This window comes from Nicotiana tabacum, chromosome 9 (genome assembly GCF_000715075.1).
Source record: "Nicotiana tabacum cultivar K326 chromosome 9, ASM71507v2, whole genome shotgun sequence".
Lineage (NCBI taxonomy): Eukaryota > Viridiplantae > Streptophyta > Magnoliopsida > Solanales > Solanaceae > Nicotiana > Nicotiana tabacum.
In genome coordinates this window covers 124078915-124106064 of record NC_134088.1, presented here as the reverse complement: position 1 = coordinate 124106064, position 27150 = coordinate 124078915, and the positions used below count along the sequence as shown (strand labels likewise).

Here is a 27150-nt window from a genome sequence, read left to right as displayed (position 1 = left end):
GTTAGTGATATCTGTCGTTGCGGGCAAGGAGGAAAGTTGATCATGTTGCTCGTTCTATGGATACGTAGCACAGGTTCTCGCAGTTTCTGCGGCCGCGCCCTAATGGGCTTATGGAGGACGCTGGTTAGTGTATCAGTTAACCAGCACTCAAGGAGCTTCTTTATCGCTAGCGGTGCCTCCTCTCCCACGGATGTGGAGGTTGTCTTGCCAAGGGATTTCGTGATGCTGCAGTGGGGAGGGGTGATCCACCTCGCCTGGGAGAAGCATTGGGCGTTGTGTCCTCGCCCACTGCTTCTGAGCTATCATGGATGATGTCTATGAAGTTGGTTGGGAGGTCACTCATAATTCTTGCTCTTTTTTCTCTGTTACCTGCCATGTTAGATCTATGCAAGCGGAGAGAATTTTTTTTTATTTACGTCATCAATCAGTGCCGGTTGTAGATCTAGAAGAAACTAAAAAAACTTAGCTTGAAAATCTCCACAGACGGCGCCAAATTGTTAGACCGAGAAATATAATCTCCGGTTAAACTATTAAATTTATATAATGAAGGGTCAAATCTAGTTAAGGATAATGACTCTAGATATTAAGTGTAAGGATGCACGATATATGGGACTGAGTTCGCATATGATTGATGACAATAAATATGAAATACTCTTGCAACAAGAATATTAAATGAGATATATCCAGCAATAAATATCAATAAATGGTATTTATGTAAATAAAAAGAATGATTCACCTGACAATGAATTGGCAAGGTGAATATTCTGCCTGACAATGGTGAATGGCAGATAGATCCAAGATTTGCATGAACAATTCTTGGATCTGGTGGAAAAGTGGAAAATAATATGAACGAGAATCTTTATAAAAAGCCAGCCTTTGTGTTTTTATCCGAAAGGGAGTCTTCTTCTCAAAAGTATTCTTATTAGAAAAATATTACATGCCCTTGTCATTGTCTCTTCTTTCTATATATATGGACTCATTTTCTTAGAAAAAACCTAATAGTATAAACACCAGGAATATTCACTAGAATATTCCCTTTTTCAATACTCTATTTTGACAAATTAGCCGTTACAAGTCTTATCACTAATAATCGATCTCGACCCCGATCCTTGTTGACATTTTGACTGCGATCTCTATTGATATCTCGACCACGGCTTATTTCGACACCTCGGCCTTTAATCACGCTATGTCTTAGGCGAGCTCGGCCGATGAAATTCATTAATGCCATTTTATGCTAAATACTCCAAGGACAAATTTTTGGCCTATACAATATATACATTAATTAATACAAGAAATTCTTTCAACAATCATTAAAATCTCATTTTGGGGTTAACAAAAATGACTGTAGAATATAAGAATTATTTAGCTATGCAATTAGTCTATGTAAAACGCGTAATGATGTCAAGATTTTAACGTTTGTTTCATAGAACCGATTTAATTTGTTTGGAATTGAGGTATAGTTATTATAATATTCATATTTTGGAACAGGCAACTCTGGAAAACTTAGACAACCTTTTTGACATTATTCAAATCTTGAAAATAATAATGAGGCACTTAAACCATTTGCGTAAGCTTACGCATATCTTGACTAATTGAGAATTCAAATTTTCTTCTATAACAATTGCACCTACTTTGAATAAGCAATTCGATATATAATTTAGAATCTTACATATACATTGTAATTTTTTGGTGAAGGGGATCCAAAAGAACCCTTTCCGCCCCTGCGCTCGACCGTTCCACCGCAGCCAACATGGTTGCTTGAACGTGGGTCCGCCCCGGGCTCAGGATACAAGTATATATATATAAATCAGTTGAAGGGAAGAGTTTGGTATTAAAAAACGTTAAATAATTGATCAATAATGGCATCCAACAAAGTGAAAATTCCCACCATAGATTTCTGCAATTCAGAACTAAAACCAGGTACTGCACAATGGGAATCCACAAAAACTCAAGCTTTTCAAGAATATGGTTGCTTTGAAGCAATATATGATAAGGTTCAAAATGAAATTCGAGAAGCAAGGTTTGATACTTTAAAAGAAATCCTTCCATTGAAAGCCGAATTGAGAGATTATTCAAAGAAAACTTTTAAACGTTTCCAAAATGAGATTCCACGCTTTCCATTTTATGATAGTGTCCACAATGCTGATTTGCTTATCCCTGAAAGTTTTGACACTTTTGCCAATACTTTTTGGCCTGATGGAAATCCTGATTATTGGTAGGCAAAAATTTACACGCACCCGGTATCTATGCTTCATTATTAATTCTCTTTCCTTTTAGGGAATTACGGTATTTTTATTTCGAGCAGTGAAAACAACCTCTTTCAGAAATAAAAAGTAAGACTGCGTATAATAGACCCTTATGGTCCGGCCCTTCTCGAACCCCGTGCATTGCTAGAGCTTAGTGTACCATACTACCTCTTTTTTTTTTTTTACAGTATTTGTTTCGAGTTTAACTAATATCTACCGACATTATAAATAATTTTTACACTATTTAGGTCACACTCTTAGAAAATCACTGTTTTTAATTCAACGGAGCAAAGATTTGTCGTTTTTCCGACTATAATTCTGAAGCTTCGACTTTGATCTTTTTGGACTAGTACCAAGATCGAGTCCTAGATAAGTGGATCTAATTTTAATTGCCAAAACAGTTATCAATGAAAATGGCTCCCTCTTTAGTGAGATTATATGAGCAAATTCTTGAACCAAAGGCATAATGTAACGATCAGGTTGGTCGTTTTGAGTGTATTAGCCCCGATCCCCTATTTACTATTTTCTCCGTATTTGTTTCTGCTTATGTGACTTGCCGGAAGGTCTTGTTTTTGGTTTCAGAGTGATTTGGGATACTTAGTCTCTAAAACATAAGCTTAAGTCTTAAAATTTTGACCGTAGTCAATATTATGTGAAGACGACTCCGGAATGGAGTTCTGTCAGTTTCGTTAGCTCCGTTGGGTGATTTTGGACTTAGAAGCGTATCCGAACTGTGAATTTGAGGTCTGTAGCTAATTTAGGCATGAAATGACGAAAGCCGAACTTTTACGGAGTTTGGCCAAGGGTTGACAATTTGATGTCGGGGTCGGATTCCGATTCCGCAAGTTGGAGTAGGTCTGTAATGTTTAATATGACTTGTGTGTAAAATTTGAGGTCAATCGGACGTAGTTTGGTATGATTCGACATTGTTTGTAGAATTTGGAAATTTCGAAGTTCATTAAATTTGGATTGGAGAGTGATTCGTATTTTTGATGTTATTTGATGCGGTTTGAGGATTCGACTAAGTTTGTATAGTGTTTTCGGACTTGATGGTATGTTTGGTTGAGGTCCCGGGGCCTCGGGTGAGTTTCGGGTGGTTAACAGATCATTTTTCGACTTTGGTTGATGGCTGATATCTACTGATGTATATTTTCTGGTTTCCTCTTACGTGTTCGCGAAGGGTTAATGTGAGTTGGGAACATTTTGTTCTTCGCGTTTGCGAAGAAGAGGACGCGAACACGAAGGTATGGTTTGCGTGTGCATCGCGAATGCTTGAGTAGTGTCGCGTTCGTGAAGAGAAGTGAGGCAGCTGGGGACCCCAGGTCTTTGGTTTACACGTTCGCGAGGTATGGGCCGCGTTCGCGATAAGTTGAGCTTGTAAAGCTTCGCGTTCGTGAAGCGTTGATCGCGTTCGTGAAGCATTGATCGCGTTCGTGACGAGTAAATTGGGAGGCAGTCTGAGTTGGCCTACGCTAACACGAGAGGACGGTCGCGTTCGCGAAGAAGGAAATCTGGGCAGACAATATTAATTTAAAAAACGAGGGTTTGAACCCATTTTACATATTTTGAACTAGAGAACACGGAATTGGGAGATTCTTGAAGGGATTTTTGTGGAGTTGATTGGGGTAAGCGATTCCTACTTGGTTTTGGTTAAATCCCATGATTTCATCTTTAATTTTATCATCTAATTTGTGATTTGGGTTGAGAAATTGGGAAAAAAGAGAATGAACTCTTGAGTTAGAATTTTGAGGTTTTGAATAAGATTTTGTTATCTGATTTGAGTAATTTTGGTACGAGAGAACTCGTGAGTGAATGGGATTTCGGGTTTTGTGATGTTTGTCGGATTTCGAGACGTAGGCCCGGGGCCGGCTTTTGACCAATTTCGGATTTTGGCTTGTAATTTCATATTTTTCTTGTGGAATTTATTCCTTTAGCCTATATTAATTATCTCGTACTGCTTGTTGCTAGATTCAGGGCGTTTGGTGATTGATTCGAGGGGCAAGGGCATCGCAGAGTAGGATTTTGTATAGTTTGAGGTAAGTAACAGTTTTAAATTTGGTCCTGAGGGTATGAAACTCTAGGCTTTTGGTATGATGTGACTATTTTGGAGGTGACGCACATGCTAGGTGACGGGCGTGTGGGCGTGCACCGTGAGGGATTGTGATGGTCTGTCCCGTGAGACTGTAAAGTCGAATAGCCTCTTGTTAATTACATGTTCTCTCTGTGTTATAGAAATTTGACTGCAAATCATGTTAGAAATCATGTTTTGGCTATGTGATGGTACTGTTGGGGCCCGCAAAGGTCGTGTACCTGTTGAAGTATTTTCTAATTATTGTCTTGTACTCAGTCATGGTTTTATTTGCATATCATATCTCAGTCTTTTCTTGATTCTTATTGATACACTATATTATTTTGTTTGTGTCTATATTTATGATTTCTGAGAGCCAGAGAGACTAGAGAGGTTGGTGACTGAGTTAGGGCCTGAGTGCCAAGCTGTGAGCTATATATATGTATATGAGTCAGGTTGCACACCATAACGAGTCTTAGGGCTGTATATATGGATCGGGTTGTACGCCGCAACGAGCCTCCGAGCTGTATGTATATATATATGAATCGGGTTGCACACTGCAATGAGCCTTATGGCTATTTATATGGGATCGGGTTGCACGCCGCAGCGATATAGCGATTGGGCTGAAGGAGCCCCTCCGGAGTTTGCACACCCCCAGTGAGCACATATACCTATTGAGTGTGAGTACCGAGGGCTGAGAGCCGAGCGATTGAGTTGTTGTAATGAGTTGACTGAGTGTTGCCCTAAGAGGATGTACTTTCTTATTCATTTGTTTATGCACTTAGTTGCTATCTATCATTGTCGTGAAATTTTTGAAAGATTCTATATCCGGATTTACCTGCACTTTGACTGAATAAAATTGATTTGATTTAAACTGCCGGATTTGAAAGCATGTCTATTCCTTGCAGAAATTATTGAAAATGAACTGTATAGTATAGCTCGTCACTACCTTCTCAGTTCCTTATTTATTTATGTTACTTGCTGAGTTAGTTGTACTCATGCTATACCCTGCACTCCATGTGAAGATCCAGGTGTGTTTGATCACGAAGGTCGTTGAGTTCGTGCGCGATCGAGTGCCGGAGACTACGAGTGTGATGACCCAAAATGTCATCTTTAAATTTAATGATTAATTATGTGATCTAAGAACTATTTACCATTACTCGACTTGCGTGTGCAGTCCGTAAAAAAATTTCGGAAAGTTTTCAGGTGAAAAATGAATTTAAATGTGAATTAGAGCTTTAAAACTCAATTGAGTTGACTTTGGTCAACAGTTTGAGCAAACAGACTCGGATCAGTATTTTGACAATTTTAGTAGGTCTGTATCGTGATTTGAGACTTAGGCGTATGCCCGGAATCAAATTCCGAGGTTCCTAGCCAGAGATATGGAATTTTGATGAAAAATTAAAAGTTTAAGTTCAAATAGTGACCGGATGTCAAATTATGTGCAAACGACCTCAGAATAGAATTTTAATGATTTCAACAGCTCCGTATGGTGATTTTAGACTCAGGAGCGTGATCGGAATTTTATTTAGATGTCCGTAGTAGAATTAGGCTTGAAATGCCGAAAGTTGAATTTTTGGGAAGTTTGACCGAGGGGTTGACTTTTTGATATCGGGGTCGAAATCCGATTCTGAAAATTTTCATAGCTCAGTTATATCATTTATGACTTGTGTGCAAAATGTAAAGTCATTCCGAATTGATTTGATGTGTTTCGACACAAGATATAGAATTTAAAAGTTCAAAGTTCATTGATTTTGATTTGAGGTGTGATTCATTGTTTTGATGTTGTTTGATATAGTTTGAAGGCTCGACTAAGTTCGTATGGTATTTTGGGACATGTTGGAATAATTGGTTAAGGTCCCGAGGGTCTCGGGTGGATTTCGGAAGGTAAACGGAATAGATTTCCGACAAAGTACTGGAAATCTGTTGCAGAAATTCCGTACGTGGAGCCAAGTTTGGAAGCTTATATCTCGCAATGCATAAGGAATCATAAAATGCGCAAAACATGAAAGTTCTATTCGTTGGATTATAGGTTCCAGAAAGTTAAACTATGCATTATTTGGACATTCGTACAGAAAGTTATGATGGATTGAATGAAAGCTGGTAGAGCAGTTTCGCCAGAAATTTCGCCAGAAATTCTGATGCATACAGCCGACTTTGGGAGCTTATATCTCCCAATACATAAGGAATCGGAATAATTGCAAAACATGACAGTTGTAGTTGATGGATTCTCGTTTCCAGAAAGTTAAACCATTTATCATTTGGACATTTGTACATAAAGTTATGATCAATTGAAGTAAGACTGGCAGAGCTGTTTCTGGTGGACTTTTAGTGACGAAAAATGGACTTTTAGTGACGGATTGACAGAAACTTAAGGACCAAAAAATGGTTATTTCATTCATTTCGTTTTGGATTTTTGGAGCACGATTCTTGGGCGATTTTTGGGTGATTTTTACGGGAAAATATTGGGGTAAGTGTTCCTTATCCTATATTGATTATATTTCATGATTCCATACTCATTTACATCATGAATCCCTGAATTTATGGAAGAAAAATCAAGATTTTTGTAAAATCTTCCAAAAACGAAAATTTAAGATTTGGAGGTCGAGTTGTTATCGGATTTTGATAAAATTGGTATGGGTGGACTCGTAATTGAATGGGTTGTCAGATTTTATAAGTTTCGCCGGATTCCGAGATGTGGGCCCCACGGGCAAATTTTGAGCTACTTTCGAATTTTAATGAAAATGTAATATTTTTTTATGAAATTAATTACTATAATTTTTGTTGACTGTATTGAATTAATTATGACTAGATACGAGTCGATCGGAGTCGAAAAATCGAGAAAAAAGCATAATACTTGGTTAAATTGGAACAAGTCGAGGTAAGTGACTTGTCTAACCTTGTGTGGGGGAAATTTTCCCTAGGATTGGTATTGATGTGATTATTGAAATGTGTTGAAAGTCGTGTGCATGAGGTGACGGGTGTGTACACGGGTTAAATTGTGAAAGATTATATTTTTAAATTGTGTAGATCACTGTTACGCATTTATTAAATTATTTTATCTTGTTATATTCTTCATCATTGATGTGAGATATATACTTCAAATTTGTTTGATCTTTTCTTACTAATTGTTTTACCTGTTTAGTTGAAACTTGGTTTCTTTTATTCTGTGCATTATTTGAAGGTTGATTTTCTTTAAATTAAATATTATTAATATGAAGTATTTGACATTTCTAAACTTGATATTGAAGCAACATAGTAAAGATTTTAAAATATTATTTTCCTAAATTATTTACTCCTGAATATTTTTATACTCATTGTGATGGAGCCGTGAGCTCTTTATTGTGGAAGAATATTATTGATAAATTATTTTGACATGAGCTGTGAACTCTTTATTGTGAAAAACTATTATTGATAATTTATTTTGGCATGAGCCGTGAGCTCTTTATTGTGGCAAACTATTATTGATGATTTATTTTGGCATGAGCCGTGAACTCTTTATTGTGGAAAAATATTGTTGTTGAATTATTTTGGCAAGTTAAATTATTTGAGCACTTGAGGTGCAAATTGTGATTTATTGTGATATTGATACGCATGCGGTGAGATAAGGGTGGCTTGATATGCGTGGTTAGTAGGGGAACTACTAGAAGTCATGCGGTGTGATAAGGGTGGCTAAAACGCGGGATGCTATTTCGGGAAAAATATTTTCTTTAAATAAATTGTGAAGGCTCCCGCAGTGATATAAGGAAATGAGATATTGTGAATGTATTTATGATTTGGGACTACGAGGCGGTACCTCGGGAGTGCCCTTGTTGATATTGATTTATAGCCGTAGTTGCCTTTGATTATTATTGTGATTTTCATAAAGTTGAAGGAAATTCTGTTTTGATTTCCACGAGATATTATTTGCAATTATTTGTTGTTATTAAATGTGACATACTATTTGATTCATTTTCAATGTCATTTTATTTTACTACATTGATAAACATTTTACCATGCCATTATTATATTCCAGTAGGGCCTCACCTGACCTCGTCACTACTCTACCGAGGTTAGGCTTGGCACTTACTGGGTACTACTGTGGTGTACTCATACTACGCTTCTGCACATCTTTTTGTGCAGATCCAGGTACATTTTACCAGCCTAGACGTCAGTGAGTTACTTGCGCACGGAGACTTCGAGGTATATCTGCCAGCGTCCGCAGACTCCGGAGTCCCCTTCTATCATTTTATGTTGCTTCTTTATATTTTATTTAGACCTTGACATATAGAGACATTGAGAATAAATTCTTAGAAGCTTGTGACTTATTTCTACCGGGTTTTGGGAGTTGAAATTGTTTGAATTGTAGTTTATTTATTTCAGATATTTATTATTATTCCGCATTGATAAGCTTACCTAGTCTTAGAGACTAGGTGCCATCACGACATCCTACGGAGGGAATTTGGGGTCGTGACAACGAGGTAGCTGCCGGCGTCCGCAAACCTTGTCTCTCCTTCTATTTTTTTTTTATTTTCTGTACTGATACTTAGACAATGTTGGTATTAGACTGGATATCTAGATGCTCATGACTCAGTGACACTTCGATGTCGGGCTATTTGTTTTCCGCACTTATGTTTTATTTTGGATTTACCCCCGTTTTTATGAAAAACTCCGATTATTTAAATGTCTTAGTTCATTTGTGTTAAATCTTGAAATATTTTTGAAAGGTCGGCTTGTCTAGTATCACGATAGGCGTCATCACGACGGGTTAGGTTTTGGGTCGTGACACAATTGGACTTGATTTGACCAAAGTTCCAACTATACACCTTTTTTTTCGGGGATCTTATTACCCCCTTGGACTATTATAAAGTAAAATTATTGCCACCCTAAATGATGATGTGGCAAAGTGTATGTATTTCACTCTTTTTGAGAGAGTGAAAAGCCCAAAAATTTACTAACTAATCTTTTTCTTTTTCTTTTCTTTTTCTTAGTGTTTTGTCTTTTACTTTTTTTCTTCTCCTTTCCCATATGACAAAGCCACCATTGAGAGGCATTGTGCTCCATTTACAGCACCATTTCTTTGAAAATTTATTTTTTAACTTTATATTGGTACTTTTTCCTCAATCTTTTTTGGGTTTATTCTTATCTTTGCATTAGCAAGAAAGTAAATTTAAATTTGATTATATATAAATGTGTCATCTTTTTATTGGATATTACACTTAATTAATTATAACATTAACTTAACGATAATTTTTTTCCCTTTCTTTTCGAAGATATACAGTCCTTTTCTTAAAAATTCGTCAGCAACAATGACAAAAAATTATCATACGTGAATATTACTTTTTGAACCGAAATCGAAATCGGAGAATTAAAATTTTGGACTTCATTGTTCTTGTTGTTGCTATTAGTCATGAAAGAATAGAATAATAGATCAAAATAAGAAACATACTGAGAGAGAGAAAAAGAGTAAAGACATATACACATTGTAGGCGAGTGTGTTTTACCTCCCAAAAAAAATCTGGTTATGACATTTCAAGGAGATATTTATTCCACTTTAGAACAGTTTAAGGGGGTAATAGAATCCCCGTAAAAAAAAAGTGTGTAGTTAAAACTTCGGTCATAGGTTGAGGGGGTATTTATGTCTTTTCCCTTATATTATTGCTATAGGAGCAGGTACAATTACAAGCAAGATGTTTAGTACAGGTTCTTATAGTACTGTTCCAATTATATTTTGACCACTTTACCGACTATTGTGATCGAAAAATTAATAACTTGTGTCATTTACATAATTACAAATCTCACTTTTTATGTAAAGTTATTCGTAGATTTCTTTTTGAGTGACCTGATAGTTTGAAATATTTTTGTCTTTACACTAATAATGTATATAAGTTAAACTTGTATGCATTTGAATATCACATAGTATTACTATTTCTACAAGTTATATGATTGATTTAAAATATACACAAACTAACTTGGCAGCAATGTGATAAAGTCCTACTATGAGCCGCTAGTGAAATTGGATGAAATGGTGAAAAGGATGGTTTTAGAGAGTTTGGGACTGAAAAATTACATTGATGAATTCTTGGATTTTTCCAACGTCTTCTTTCTGCGATTTGCATATTACAAAACAGCTCCAGGTGAAGATGGGAGAGAAATAGGATTGCCTGAACACACAGATGTTGATTTCTTGACTATAATAAAAGGAAATCAAGCTGGATTGCAAGTTCTAAAAATTGGAGAGTGGATTGATCTTAATGTTTCACCAAATTCCTGCGTTGTTTTATCGACGGATTCCTTCATGGTAAGTATTTTATGTTTGGTTAATCCTTACCTCTTAAGTTATTTTTCGGTTGAGTTACGCCCAAGGTTCATTTTCTTATCGTGGTTTCAAGTCAGACACATTTCAAGCCTTGGTTTACTGGATGTCGGGACCCTATTATACTGTGGACGCTTCAGATGTCCGGTCCTGAGCGTGCAATGTGGTATTAGAGTCCCACTTCGGTTCTATATTGGTCAAAATCTGCCTTTAGGATATTCATGTCAAAATAACACTGCGAGAAAGATCCGCAAATCATCATTTAAAGACGGTCATGAAGTCACATTCGTCGAGGTCAAGGAGTCTAAGAAAGTCGTGGTGAAAATACCGATGAGGACCAAGGTCGAGAAGTCGAGGAGAGTCACGGTCAAGTCATCAACTATGATCATGGTCGAAGAGTCGAGGAGGGTCGTGGTCGAATATTGACGATAGAGTTGTACTAGCATGTAACGTCTAGTTTTCAAAATGGAATCAGGAAGAGAATATTCTAGTGAATATTCCTTATATTTGCACTATTAGGGTTTTTCGAGAAAGGATCCCATATAAAAAGAAGGAAGAGAGAGAGAGGAAAGTTACGTGAAATCCATTCTTGTAAGAACAACACTTTGAAAAAGATCTATTCTTCACTCAATACAAGATTTTACTTTTCATTAAGATTCTTGCCAGATCCAAGGAATCATCGACTGTTTGAGGATCTGTCATCCAATCATTGTCAGGTGGAAGTTTCCTTTGTTCCACTTTTTGTTGCTTAAATTATTCCCCTTAATTACGTGACTGCCACCAGATTGACATTTATTGAATATCTTACATCATGACTCAGTATTACCAGTCTTGGGAAGATGTTATATTTGTTTTCACTTTTGGTTTCGACACTTGTATTAAATTATATGTTTAAAAAAAGAAAGAAAAAGGCTCGAAATGTAATTGTAATCGGCTTACCTAGTCTTAGAGGCTAAGTGCCATCACGACGCCTGTGGTGAGATTTTGGATCGTGACACAAACAATAATAGTTCTGCACAGCATATTTGAATTCACAGTCATAGTAACAAGAGCCAGTTAGTAAATTATTATTATGGTTGCTATGATCCTTTGCAATACCCACTTTTATTTCCGTATGGTCAAAATGGATGGTACTGTGGTATTCAAAAGATTACACAACCTGGACATAAACTGATAAAAATAGAACTTACTATGAAAATGAACAACTTCCAAGTGTATCGAATATGTGTTCAATTGATGGACTACTTGGGATGGAAGCTGAAGTTCTACAAAAGGGTAAACGAAAAAAGGATACTGTTTCTTATTGTGAATACTATTGTTACAAACTTCAGATGAGAGATAACGAAAAAAACAGAGTTTTACATTCTGGTAGATTATTTCAACAATATTCAGTTGATGAATTCATAAAAGTAAAAGCTCAAAGGTTAGATTTTGCCTCATTTAATCAAGATTTATTTCAAATTGATGTACTGCAAGGTCTTTTGGATATCCTAAGACTTGACGAAAGAGAAGCTTCCAAGATAGGAGGAAAGATTTTTCTTCCGACAAGTTTTACGGGTGCTCCGAGAGATATGCGGCAGCGTTATATGGATGCTATTGCATTAGTGCAATATTTTGGAAAGCCTGATATAGTTTTAACTATGACATGCAACCCATGTTGGCCAGCAATAAAAGAATATTTGCTCCCAACGGATGAAACTCAAAATAGGTCTGATTTAATTAGTCGAGTATTCAGAGCAAAGGTAGAAGAGATGAAAATAAATATATTAAAAAGAAATATATTTGAAAAACTTATAGCTTTTATATACACTATAAAATTTCAGAAACGTGGTCTTCCACATGCTCATTTTCTTGTTATACTTGCAGATGACTATAAATTATTAACACCCGAAGCTTTCGATAAATTTATTTCTGCTGAGATGCCTGATCCAGATAAAAACTTACTTACATAAGCTTGTTATTAAACACATGATACATGGGCCTTGTGGTCATTTGAAACCTACGAATTTATGTATGAAGAAGAAATAGTAAAAATTTAAGTGTCCAAAGAGCTTCGCCACTGAGACAACGAAAGGTAAGGACTCATATCCAATTTATAGAATACGAAGCACTGGTAAATATGTGAAAGTTAGAAAATAATTTCTTGATAACTCATGGGTTTTTTCTTACAATCCTTATCTTTTGGGCAAATATAATTGTCATATAAACGTTGAGGTTTGCTCTGATATTAAAGTTGCCAAATATATATACAAATATATTTGTAAAGGACATGATAAGATTTTATTTGGCTTACATGAAAATAATACAAATATAGAAATAGATTATATGAAAGAGTTTTAATCTGCTAGATGGGTATCACCTCCAAAAGCTATGTGGCGGTTATTTGCCTTTCCTATCAGTGAAATGACTCAAAGTGTTTATCATCTCCTGTTATATCTTGATGAGCTACAATTTGTCTCTTTTAGAAAAACTGACACAATAAATAGTATCGTGAAAAACCCTATGATTAAGAAAACGATGTTGACAAAATTCTTCTTGATGAATGAAACAAACAAAGATGCTAAAAAGCTTAAGTTGTTGTATAAAGATTTTTCACAATATTTTGTATGGTCATCTACTTACAAAATGTGGACTCGACGACAACAAGGTAATGTTATCGGGCGTGTTGTAACGTGTCATCCAACAGAAGGAGAAATATATTACCTTAGATTATTACTAATGAATGTAAGAGGACCAAAATCATATAAAGATCTTTTGACAGTAAATGGAATATGTTGTGACACATTTAAAGAATCTGCAGAAAAAAGAGGATTGTTGCATTATGACAACAACTTAGTTGAATGTATGTATGAGGCTGCCTGCTATCAAATACCTTATAATTTAAGACGTTTATTTGCTACAATATTAGTATATTGCAGCCCTAGCAATCCAAGAGAACTGTGGAAACAATTTGAAAATTCAATGTTTGAAGACTTTAAGAGCTTAGCGAATATAGCGGCAAAAGATATCCATCTTGCTGTCTTGAATCACATTAATAATATACTACATTCTATGGGGCATGATATTAAATGACAGTTTTGTCTAGTGTGAACTTTATTTTCAGAGGGTAAAAAAGGCGAATGAGCATGAGCCCAACTCTTAATTACAAAAGTATTTCCTTAATTGTATTACTTCACTATTTTGCAAGACCATTCATGTCAATCTAAATAATATATTTAAAAATAAAAACTTCATATGCATCTTTATTCAATAAAAATTATCGCATTTCTAAATTAACCATATAATTTTAAACTTAATTGGTTGGAATTAAACATCAAGGAAAAAGGAGTAAAAAGATTACCAATATTTCATCAATTTGCTTTTTCTTTGTGTTTGTGTGTTATTTGTTTCTCACATTCTAATTTAAAATTTACAATAAATCTTTTTAGCATAATAATAAGTAGGATTATTTGTAGCACAAAATTTATAGACAACACATTTTAGTAATTTCTTTGCGTATTAAATTTAAGAGAAAACAGTCCCTAATTTATTAAACCTCATCAACTTGTGCATAACCAAAGAGTTTGCATTTTTCTTCATTGACAATTCATTACTTAATAGTATTAAATAAGATGTGATGTCTTCCTTTAACACAAAGAAAAATATATGTTATTAGAAATGGATCTGGAAATGTAGAAACAAATATTTCTAAAGGAGTACCAATTCTATTCTTTCTTTTTATAGACCTTCTTCGTTAAGTGATAGAATTAAAGGCAGTTGTTGAGCAGTTGCACTTTGAAATATTTATTTTACATTCAAAATAATCATAAAGATTCAAATGGTAATGATATTACGGTTTGAATAGTAATACCGTGTACCTTTTCTCTTTTTCTTATTAACCTGTCCATTTCCTTTTTCATGTACCCTCCCATTTAGCAACTTAACATAAATATAGTGGATAAGTTGTTTATCTCACTTAAAATTTTTATCTTCTTTAGATATGTAACATCCTTTTTTCTTAGATTAAGAATGTATATTATGATAAATTATAAGCCTTAGATAGAGGTTAGTGATCAACTGAATTGTTTTTGGCTAACTGAATTGTCACGATCCAAAATTCTAACCTGTCGTGATAGAGCCTATCTCGATACTAGGCAAGCCGACAATCTCAATAACTCACAATTTTTTTAAGTTTGAAAATATGATATTTAAACACAACTCACAAATCTCGCAAATACCGATTCAAGCAATCCCAAAACCTAGTGTCACTAAGTACATAAGCATCTAATATGAATACAAGTCTGGAAAATACGGTCCATAATAGTGTGAGACCAAATACTATAAATAAGGAGATAAGGAAGGAGAGGTAAGGTCTGCGAAACACGACAACTACCTCTGAATCTTCGGAAAATCAACTATGCGAAAGAATCAACACACGCTATGTCCGGGAACACTTGGATCTGTACAAGAACTACAAAGTGTATTATAAGTACAACCAACTCAGCAAGTAACAATAATAAATAAGGAACTGAAGATAGTGACGAGCTACACAGTTATAGTTCACTTTTAGTAATTCCAACAAAGAATAGACATGCTTTCAAATCCACCAGTTTAAGTCAAATCAATTTTATACAGTTCAAGTTCATGTAATCCGGATATAAAATTTTTCAGAGTGTTTCACAAAAATGACAGATAGTAACTAAGAGCAACAACAAATGAAAAGCAAGTACAGCCTCTCAGGGCAATAATCACTCAACTCATCACAACAGCTCAACTACTCGGCTCTCAGCCCTCAGCACTCACACTCAATGGGTACCCACGCTACTGAGGGTGTACAGACTCCGGAGGGGCTCCTATAGTCCAAGCGCTATAATCTGCACGGACAACTCACATGTTGCACAGACAATTCACGTGTTATAGTATCAATATCTGGATCCGCACGTACAACTCACGTGCTGCACGGACAACTCACGTGCTGCATGGACAACTCACGTTCTATAGTATAATATCTGGATCCGCATGGATAAATCACGTGCTACATGGACAACTCATGTACTATAGTATAATATCTGGATCCGCATGGACAACTTGCGTGCTCCACGGACAACTCACGTGCTATAGTATATTATCTCACAATCAGGCTCTCGGCCTCGCTCAGTCATAAATCTCTCCAGTCTCTCGGACTCTCAACAATCATGAAATCATCCCAAACAACAATCATATGATGCATCAATAATGAATAATAGAGACTGGGATAACATAATCAAGTAAACTGTGACTGAGTACAAAACAACAATTAAGAAGATAGTTCAACATGTACACGACCTATGTGGGTTCCAACAGTACCAACATATAGCCTAAACATGGTTTCTAACATGACTTACAATGCAATTTCCACAACACATAGAGAGCACATAGCTAACAACAAGTTATTCAACATTACAGTTTCCACGGGACGGACCAAGTCACAATCCCCTCGGTGCATGCCCACACGCCCGTCACCAAGCATGTGCGTCACCTCCAAAATAATCACATTATACAAAGTCCGGGATTTCATACCCTGAGGACCAGATTTATAACTGTTACTTACTTCAAGCCGTGTAATTCTTTATTCTGCAATATCTTTTTCTCGTGAATTGAACTCCAAATGACTCGAATCTAGCCACAAATAATTCGATTCAGTCAATAAAATTTATCTCAAAACTCGCCTGTAAGGCCCACATCTCGAAACCTGTCAAAAGTTATAAAATACGGAAGCCCATTCAACCACGAGTCTAACTATACCAATTTTACCAAAATCCGACATCAACTCGACCTCCAAATCTTCAAATTACACCAAGAGGATTTTCTAAAATTTTCAACTCAATTCACTAATTTAATGATAAAAACAATAATAGATTCATGTAATTTAACCAAAATCAAATTAGGAATTCTTACCCCAATGTTTTCCTTAAAAAACTCTCGAAACATCGCCTCATCCGAGCTTTCTTGGTCCAAAAATGGAAGAATGAGACAAATTTGGACTTTATTCTGCTGCCCAGGGGTTTGTTCTTCGCGTTCACGATGAACAAATTCTCCAACAGCCATTTTCAAACCCTTCTCAGATAGCCTATAGTATAATGGTCATAACTCTTTGTACAAACCTCCAAACGATGAATGGTTTAACTTTCTGAAAACTAGCCATCAAGGGCTATAACTTTTATTTGTTCCTCATCTCCCAATTCCTTATAGATTGCGAAATATACGCCTCTAAAGTTAGCCCTCTGCAACAAAGACTTTCAAACTCTTCTTAGACAGCCTGTAGTGTATCTACCATAACTCTTTGCACACAACTACAAATAATAAATCGTTTACCTTTATGAAAACTATACACAAATGGTTACAACTTTTATTTTTGGATCATCTCCAAATTCATTATAGATAGCGAGATATGAGCCTCCAAAGTTAGATGACAGACAACAAAAATTCCTTCTTCGCAAACGCGAAGAACAGAGTCCCATCGTCAAAATCCTTCCGCGCGAATGCGAGAGGCTCCTTGCGAACGTGAAAAACAATACTAGAACCAACAACCAACAACATCAAAAAACCCAAACTTGGTCCGGAACTACCCCGAATCAAACCCGAGGCCCCCGGGACCTCGTCCAATCATACTAACCAGTCCCAATATATAACACGAACCTGCTCGAGGCTTCAAATCACATCAAACAACACAAAAAATACGAATCACACATAGATTCAAGCCTAATGAACTTTGAAACTTCCAATTTCTACAAACAACGTCGGAACCTATCAAAGCACATCTGATTGACCTCAAAGTTTGCACACAAGTCATAATTGACATAACGAAGCTATTCCAATTTTCAGGATCGGATTCTGACCCTCATATCAAAAAGTCAACTCCCCGGTCAAACTTAAATTTCTATTTTAGCCATTTCAAGCCTAATTTAGCTACGGGCTTCCAAAAATAATTTTGAACACGCTCCTAAGTCCAAAATTACCATACGGAGTTATTGGAATCATTAAAACTCTATTCCGAGGTCGTTTACACATAAGTCCATATCCGGTCAACTTTTCTAACTTAAAATTTTCAATTATGAGACTGTCTCATTTCACTCTGAATTCCCTATGGACCCGAACCAACTAACCTGGTAAGTCTTAAAACGACTGTAAAGCATAAATTGAGAAGCAAATGGGGGAACGGGGCTGTAATACTCAAAACGACCGGTCGGGTCGTTACATTCTCCCCCACTTTAACATACTTTCGGCCTCGAATGTGCCAAGAGTTGTTCTTAACCTTCAAATCTCTATTCCACCTTACCACGCACATATCCGGGGTGATCTCACGTCACCCTATTCTATATAGGCATGACCGTACAACATAACTAAAAAATTTTAATTTAACCTTAGCCCAAAAACCTTGGAGCCAAATTTCTAGCATCTAGAATTCTTTTCAAGACCCGAATCTCACATCTACCCACTGTATAAGCCTGAACAAGTTGTACCCAGCAATAACCATAATCCCAGATACAGTTGCATAACATACTACACAACTCACATACTTGTAACACCATTCCTGATCACAATAACTACTCAAAACCAACCAAGTACTAGTATAAAACCTCGCATTCAACAGAACTTCATTCCAAAACCTTCGTACACTACGAATGATGAAAGAAACATTCAAAACCTAATAACCACTCATCAGATCAACTAACCATGGAGCTCTCTCGCCCCAACCGGAACCATAATCCTCTCGAATATACCATAATCAAGCTTTATAGTACCCATTCTAGGTCCAATGACCTTATATTATTAAACACAACTATCCCACAGACACGCCACATTAATATAACTCCAGCCACCACTGCACAATCCGTGTACCCAAATATGGGAGATGTCTCAAGGAAGAGAACCATATTGCAAGTTCAACAAACACCACCACAACCACAATGTTACAACCAACTCCTCAAATTTCGTGAAGAGGATAACCGTATGCGCATGTGCACAATTGTAGATGAGGGAAATTAATGAATCAGATAAATTATCATAGAAATACAATTCTCACACACGGCACGTACAACTCATGTGCCAATAATATGAATCGCCCGGCATGGTCACAGGCCTCCAGTGCCAGCATATCATACATGAGCAATTAAACAAGTACACTTGTATATGATAATGAAATAAGATTCTCATGCTCCTCGACTGGTATAAATAGTACGCCATAGTGTAAGCATGTGCAAAGTCTGCTATCACATTTCAAATCGGCAATTTGTTTTAACGCATAATTAGTAATTACCCCATTTATTTAGGGAATCATCTTCTTTGTAACCTCAAGTATAGCCCAGATTTTCTCAACAAAGATACGAATATAGGAAACGTTATAACTTTACACTTAACCGTCAACTCTAGGCATATAATAGCCTAAGCATTCTTCCGAGTATGAATACTTGCTCTAATGCCCGCACATGGGCTCAAATCTCACATATATGCGCATAGCTATCACATATAATTAGCGCAACTAGTGTATCCACCGAATTTTAAATAAAATAGTCACCTTAAATAGGTCGGAACCCCGAAACATTTTACTTCTGAGAACTCCCAGTCTCCAAATTCATCGAACACATGAATCTACAGTAACTGATCCAAACTCCAACACTCGAATGACTAACACATTTTTCTTGCACGATCATCCCACGAGGAATACTTTCATAATTCTTCCGTGCCACATAACATTAATTTGAATCTCAACAGTCAATCAACCAGGTGAGTACTGCAATACTGATGAACATCCGTAAGTCAAAAAACAACGCGCCTTCTGAAATGCGTACCATTCTCGAAATATTTGAAACTGACCATGCTGTCCAACATTCGTTACCTTTTCTTCAAGACTGAACGGTCACCTTGTACATGTAAATCCTAATCCCGTACACCACACCACATCTATTATGCCATCATGTGACAAGCACACGAATCCCATTATCAACTCTGAGTCACCAACAAATTACATACTCGGTTAGTTAGAAACTTTCCTCTTGCTTCCTTCCAGGAGAAAATCACAATACACAACACATTTTTCACACCAGTAGAAAATATCCGGTTCAAACCATGGTAGAAACTATCAAGAACACTTTGAAATCCATATGCACATAACCAAGCTATTAGTAGTAAATTCCTCAAACTCGACCAAACCACGTAGGTCACCAAAACCCAAGAATATTGCTACCAAAACATCTGTAGAGTCTCACCATATCATAATTACCCCTATAAATACCACAACCGAAATTCCCACTCTGAAAATTCCTTATTTTAGTCTAAGGCCGTTTCATTCACCTTTCTGATACCAAAATATAAAATCCATAATGATATACAAAAATGCCACAAGTCTCGATACCATCCAACTTAAATCTCAGATTTTTACCATAAACAAATCCGCCAAAAATTCTAAATTGTTACATATTAATCTCGAATCCATTAGAACTTTCTCGAGAGTCACCTCCTTTATTCAAATTCACATTACACTGCCCAAATGGGCCAAAAGACGCATGCCCCATTAGCACAACAACACTCAAAGAAGTAACTCTACTTTAATACCACCTATCAAATTCATACTCTGTGTGCACTACATCATTCATAAATAACAACTCACTCATCCCGCAATTTTCATATACTCATAAAGCGCAATATAACCCGTATCCAGAAATTTCCTTACTCGAGTCATTCTCGAACACCACCTCTACAAGTCATCACTGATTCCCAAGTATACTTTAAACCAAACAAAATATATTTGACACATAACCATGAATTGAATTATTAATAACAGGCTCCCCAACTTGGCTCAAAGCCATAGATTAAAATACTTGATAACTCACAATACCCATACTTTATTACTGCCTTAATACCACAGTCAGTTCAACGAAAATTATTCTCAAGCTCAAGACACACCAACCATAAAATACCTCAATCATCCGCTAATCTCGCATTCATTCTCTTAACACTCATGTCAACTTTCTCAACCAGATTCAAATTCAAGTCTCAACGCATACACCCCGCTGGCAGAAAAGAAACTCTCTATTCACATCATAAGGAACACACCTACATAAATTACTCCGCAGGCGATAACCCACCTGCTAAGTCTCAAATTGGCATCTTGTTATACCCTTTCGCAACCACAATTACTATAAAATCACTTAATCTTTCTGAGTCTAAACTCATTAACTAGACACGAGAATTTAATTTGCACCAAAATTTAACAACGTGAAAGATCTTTCAAAACACTCACACTCGAGATTGTACGTCACATCAAAATGAAAATTAAGCACCCAATGTCCTTCTTTTACATTTCAAGGAAACACTTCTCGTCACATTCATATCGTCTTAAAACATCCCGCAGTTACATCATACTCATCACAAAGTCATTCCACCATTCATCGAGCCACAAATTCCACTCATAAAGATGTTACCGTACATATGAGTCCAAATGTACAGGTTACAACTGAAGCCACCGAGCCTAAGCTGCGTCTAAACCTGACCTCAAGTCCTCCACACTGGACCATCACCAGAACACATAATACACATCTCAAACATCATTCACAACTGATACTGAGCGCTCATGTGTGCATACGAATGCGTGGAAGGAATTCAAAGAGTTATGTTTCAAGTAGAATCAATTCTGCACGATAGAATACAAGAAAGTGAAATTTTCCTAAGGGTTCGGCAGCCTCTCGAAGATAAGTACAGCCGTCTCCGTACCGATCCGCAAGACTCTACTAAACCCACTCATGACTTGTGAGACCTATGTCACCTAAAGCTCTGATATCAACTTGTCATGACCCAAAATTCAAACCTGTCGTGATGACGCCTATCTCGATACTAGGCAAGCCGACAATCTCAATAACCCACAATTTCTTTTAAGTTTGAAAATATGATATTTAAACACAACTTACAAATATCGTAAATACCGATACAAGCACTCCCAAAACCTGGTGTCACTGAGTACATGAGCATCTAATATGAATAGAAGTCTGGAAAATACTGTCCATAACAGTTTGAGACCAAATACTGTAAATAAAGAGATATGGAAGGAGAGGCAATGTCTGCGAAACACGACAACTACCTCTGAATCTCCGGAAAATCAATTGTGTGATAGAATCAACACCCGCTATGTCCGGGAATACATGGATCTGCACACGAAGTGCAGGGTGTAGTATGAGTACAACCAACTCATCAAATAATAATAATAAATAAGGAACTGAAGATAGTGATGAGCTACACAGTTATAGTTCACTTTTAGTAATTCCAGCAAAGAATAGACATGTTTTCAAATCCATCAGTTTAAGTCAAATCAGTTTTATACAGTTCAAGTTCATGTAATTCGGATATAAAAACAATGACAGATATCAACTAAGTGCAATAACAAATGAAAAACAAGTACAACCTCTCAGGGCAACAGTCACTCAACTCGTCACAACAACTCAACTACTCGACTCTTAGCCCTCAGCACTCACACTCAATGGGTACCCACGCTCACTAGAGTGTACAGACTCCGGAGGGGCTCCTATAGCCCAAGCTCTATAATCCGCACAGACAACTTACGTGCTGCACGGACAACTCACATTCTATAGTATAATATCTGGATCCGCATGGACAACTCACGTGCTGCACGGATAACTCACGTGCTGCACGAACAACTCATGTGCTATAGTATAATATCTGGATCCGCATAGACAACTCACGTACTATAGTATAATATCTGGATCCACACGGACATCTCACGTGCTGCACGAACATCTCACGTACTATAGTATAATAGCTGGATCCACACGCACAACTCACGTGCTGCATGGACAACTCACGTGCTATAGTCTGATATCTCACAATCAAGCCCTCGGCCTCGCTCAGTCATAAATTTCTCCAGTCTCTTGGGCTCTCAACAATTATAAAATCAGCCCAAACTACAATGATATGATGCATCAATAATGAACAAAAGAGACTGGGATAAAATAATCAAGTAAACTGTGATTGAGTACAAAACAACAATTAAGCAGATAGTTCAACATGTACACGACCTATGTGGGTCCTAACAGTACTAACATATAGCCTAAACATAGTTTCTAACATGACTTACAATCAAATTTCCACAACACATAGAGAGCACATAGCTAACAACAAATTATTCAACTTTACAGTTTTCACAGGACGGACCAAGTCACAATCCCCTCGTTGCACGCCCACACGCCCGTCACCAAGCATGTGCGTTACATCCAAAATAATCACATGATACAAAGTTCGGGGTTTCATACCCTCACGACAAGATTTATAACTGTTACTTACTTCAAGCCGTGTAATTCTTTATTCTGTAATATATTTTTCTCGTGAATTGGCCTCCAAACGCCTCGAATCTAGCCACAAATAATTTGATTCAGTCAATAAAATTTATTGAAATTAATTTCATAATAAAATATTAAGTTTCCATCGAAATCCGAAATTTAGCTCAAAAATCGCATGTGAGGCCCACGTCTCGGAACCCGATAAAAGTTACAAAATCAGGAAGCTCATTCAACCACGAGTCTAACCATACCAATTTTATCATAATCCGACATCAACTCGACCTCCAAATCTTCAAATTAAACCAAGGGGTTTTTCTAAAATTGTAACTCAATTCACTAATTTAGTGATAAAAACAACAATAGATTCATATAATTTAACCAAAATCAGGTTAGGAATTCTTACTCCAATATTTTTCTTAAAAAACTCTCGAAAGATCGCCTCACCCGAGCTTCCTGATCGGGTCTAAGCCTGCACTACTATTGAGTAGCGAGGATGGTCGATGCAGTTTTACCTAACAAGGTCGGGATTGAATCTACAGGGAGTTAATAGATTTGGAATTAGGTTTATATCTAAGTCTAGATGTGTGTTTTGTTCCTAATTACGCCTCCACACATTTTGGTTTTGATTCTACTTCTAATTCTATCCTATTGTATGCAATTATTAAAGCTAAGTAATATTTTTTATGTTGATTTTCAAGTGTTTAAAATGACTAAGGTAGTGACTTCCGCATGGATGGACATCTAACGGGTAGCAAGAATCTAGGGCAAACTTGATTAATTTGGGGTCGTAAGATAGTTATCACACCCAAGTACTCACTCTATATCTCTCGATAGTTTGAGTGATTTTGCCTAATTTGGCTTTCTCAAGTCTAAATGGGTATTCATGCAAGTCATGTGATATTAGCTCAAGTCGGGTATTACTATCTCTAGGTTTAACCATTTAATTAGGGATGCCAATTTTTTGAGTTCACCCCAATTCCTTGTTAGCCTTGTTTTCCTAGACTTAATCCCTCTTTCTCAAAAAGAGATCAAGTCATAAAGGCATGAATCAGTGTTTACAACAACTAATTCTACAATTCTAGCAAGAACTAGGCTAAATATCACTAACCCATAAACATTCAAGCCCTAAAATCCAGTACCCATTAAATACCCACACTAGGGTTGGGTCACAACCATAGCTATGGGTCTAGCTACTCATAGCAATAGCAGAAATCAAAGATGAAAAGAAGATAAAATTCATAATACTAGATTAAAAGATGAAAACCTAATGTTATAAGATGAATCTAATACAAAATTTCCCAAAAGGGAAGTTCCAGCCGTCTCACTTGCTCAGCAAATACACAACATAACCTAAAAATGATAAAAAGTTCTATTTTTACTAAGCTGAAATTTTTGGACAAAAATACCCCTGCGGAGGTTATGCGGCCGCGTAATTCTGACCGCGGCCGCACTCCTGCTTTAGCGGCGCATAATTCTGATCGCGGTCTGCGTTCTTCACTTCTAGATCTGGGTTTCGCGGACCGCATAATTTCCATCGCGGCTGCGTAGGAGACTTCCGCGGTCGCATAATCTTGACGCGGACTGCACAATTTCCATCGCGGCCGCATAGGAGACTTCCGCGGCCGCAAAATCTTGACGCAGACCGCACTTCTTGTTTTTGCTTAAAATGTAAGTTTTCTGAACTTCAGCAACCGCAGTCCGCATAATTCCAATCGCGACCGCGCAGGGCTTTCGCGGCCGCACCTTTTTTGACGCGGTCCGCGTTCATGTTTTAGCCCAAAAATCCATCTCTCTGAATCTTCCTTTCGCGGACCTCGAAATAGTGCTCACGACCGCGTTGTAGCTTTCGCGGCCACACAATATTTGTGCGGTCCGCATTTCTCATCTTTTGGCCCACCCTTAGTTTTTATTCAAGTTTTGACTCCTTTATGAGTTGATTATGGGTACTTTGGCTCATTTTGAACAATCCCTGCAAGCAAGCATATTACATTAGTTTCCGGGAATACCTTCACACATTTTTGGCCCTAGACACAAGTAAAAGAGAGCAAATAATAGGCCAAATCCCTACTTATCACTTCCTTGGTCCAAAAGTGGAAAAATGAGATGAATTTGGACTTTATTCTGCTGCCCAGGGGTTTGTTCTTCGCGTTCGCGACCCTCCCCTCGCATTCGCGATGAACAAATTTTCCAACAACCATTTTCAAACCCCTCATAGATATCCTCTAGTCCAATAACGTTTTGTACAAACCTCTAAATGCTGAATGGTTTAACTTTATGAAAACTGGACACCAAGGGCTATAACTTTCATTTGTTGCTCATATCCCAGTTCCTTATAGATTGCGAGATATACGCTTCCAAAGTCAGCCCTGTGTAATAGAGATTTTCAAACTCTTCCCGGATAGCCTGCAGTGTATCCACCATAATATTTTGTACAAAACTCCAAATAACAAATGGTATACCTTTCTGAAAACTAGACACAAAGGGATACAATTTTTATTTTTGGATCATCTTGACATTCCTTATATATTGCGAGATATGAGCATCCAAAGACAGACAACGAACATCAAATGTTCCTTATTCGCGAACGCGAGAACCTCTTCACGAACGCGAAGAACAAAGTCCCAACAGCAAAATCCTTCTGCGCGAACGCGAGAGGCTCCTCGCGAACGCAAAGAACAATACCAGAACCAGCAACCAGTAGCATCAAAACACCCAAACTTGGTTCGAAACCACCTCGAATCAAACCTGAGGCTTCCGGGACCCCGTCCAATCGTACTAACCAGTCCCAATACATAACACGAACATGCTCGAGGCGTCAAATCACATCAAACAACACTAAAAATATGAATCACACATAGATTCAAGCGTAATGAACTTTGAAACTTCCAATTTCTACAAACGATGCCTGAATCTATCAAATCACGTCCGATTGACCTTAAATTTTGCACACAAGTCATAATTGACATAACGAAGCTATTCCAATTTCCATAATCGGATTCTGACCCTGATATCAAAAAGTCAACTCCTCTGTCAAACTTCCAAACTTAAATTTCTATTTTAGCCATTTCAAGCCTAATTTAGCTACGGGCTTCCAAAAAAATTTTCGAACACGCTCCTAAGTCCAAAATCATCATATAGAGCTATTGGAATCATTAAAACTCTATTCTGAGGTTGTTTACACATAAGTTAACATCCGGTCAAGTTTTCTAACTTAAAATTTTAGTTATGAGACTAAGTATCTCATTTCACTCCGAATTCCCTCCGGACCCGAACCAACTAACCCGGTAAGTCTTAAAACGACTGTAAAGCATAAATTGAGCAGTAAATGGGGAAACAGGATTGTAATACTCAAAACGATCGGCCGGATCGTTACATGAATATAATATTGATGAACACAAATACTTTTATTTCATGAAAAGTAAAATATTACATGTTTGTTTTGTTGAAATTTTGTGTATACTTCATCTACTCCAATTTCTGTTACACCCTCTCTTTTAGGTCCATATTTACTAACAATTTAATTTTAATATTCTTATGTTATTCTTAGTGAGAATTTATAGCCACACTAATATCTTTGGCTCATTTTAGACCTACAAATTTCAAAAGTCTTCCTTACATAGATGATATTTACTTAATAAACAAATAAAAACCCAATTCAATCCAAACTTTAATTAAGTCAGTTCAGTAGTATAATACATTCGTTAAGGTAAATAAACATGTCATTATTTCTAGTTATAGTTATTTCTTATGAAAGGATTATTTTGTAAATGCCACATAAATCTGTACACGTTATTCATCACTTGAATAAATCAACATAAAAATTAAGATGAGGAAAAACTTTGTTGTGGTCTGTTAGCAAATCACTTAGGTTAGCTTTTGTTAAACTATATACCTAATCAAACTTAAATATATAAATGAATACATCATATATTAGCCGCTGCAAATAATAACCATATTAGCAACACGTGGTAGTGACTGTATGGACACTAGTCTAATTCATTGGAACGTCTCTGACGTGTTGGTGTGCGAAATCAATTGAGTCCCCATGTAGTCCAAAACCGAAAAGTATTCTCAGGGATTTTTCAAATATTGGACTAAAACAAATCAATTAAGTCGGTTGTTTATTGATTCGGTATTTGTCGATTTTTCAGTTATTTGTATTTTTTTTAAATATAAGACATACACTACCAAACGCATATTTCGGCGACTACATTTTTAACGTAACGCTATCAA

At 36.7% G+C, this 27150-nt stretch overlaps 2 protein-coding genes across 2 annotated transcripts; both read left to right on the top strand.

Annotated features, from left to right (window-relative positions):
• Window positions 1-1629: 1629 nt before the first annotated feature.
• On the top strand, window positions 1630-12561 carry LOC107811516 (deoxypodophyllotoxin synthase-like). The gene is made up of 4 exons (XM_075221316.1): window positions 1630-2215; window positions 10273-10594; window positions 11941-12351; window positions 12433-12561. Exons 1-4 carry the CDS (start codon window positions 1860-1862, stop codon window positions 12559-12561), a joined length of 1218 nt encoding a protein of 405 aa, XP_075077417.1. The 5' UTR covers window positions 1630-1859.
• A 451-nt stretch (window positions 12562-13012) lies between these two features.
• LOC142164132 (uncharacterized) lies at window positions 13013-13681 on the top strand. Its single transcript, XM_075221315.1, has one exon. It carries the CDS (start codon window positions 13013-13015, stop codon window positions 13679-13681), a length of 669 nt encoding a protein of 222 aa, XP_075077416.1.
• Window positions 13682-27150: the final 13469 nt, after the last annotated feature.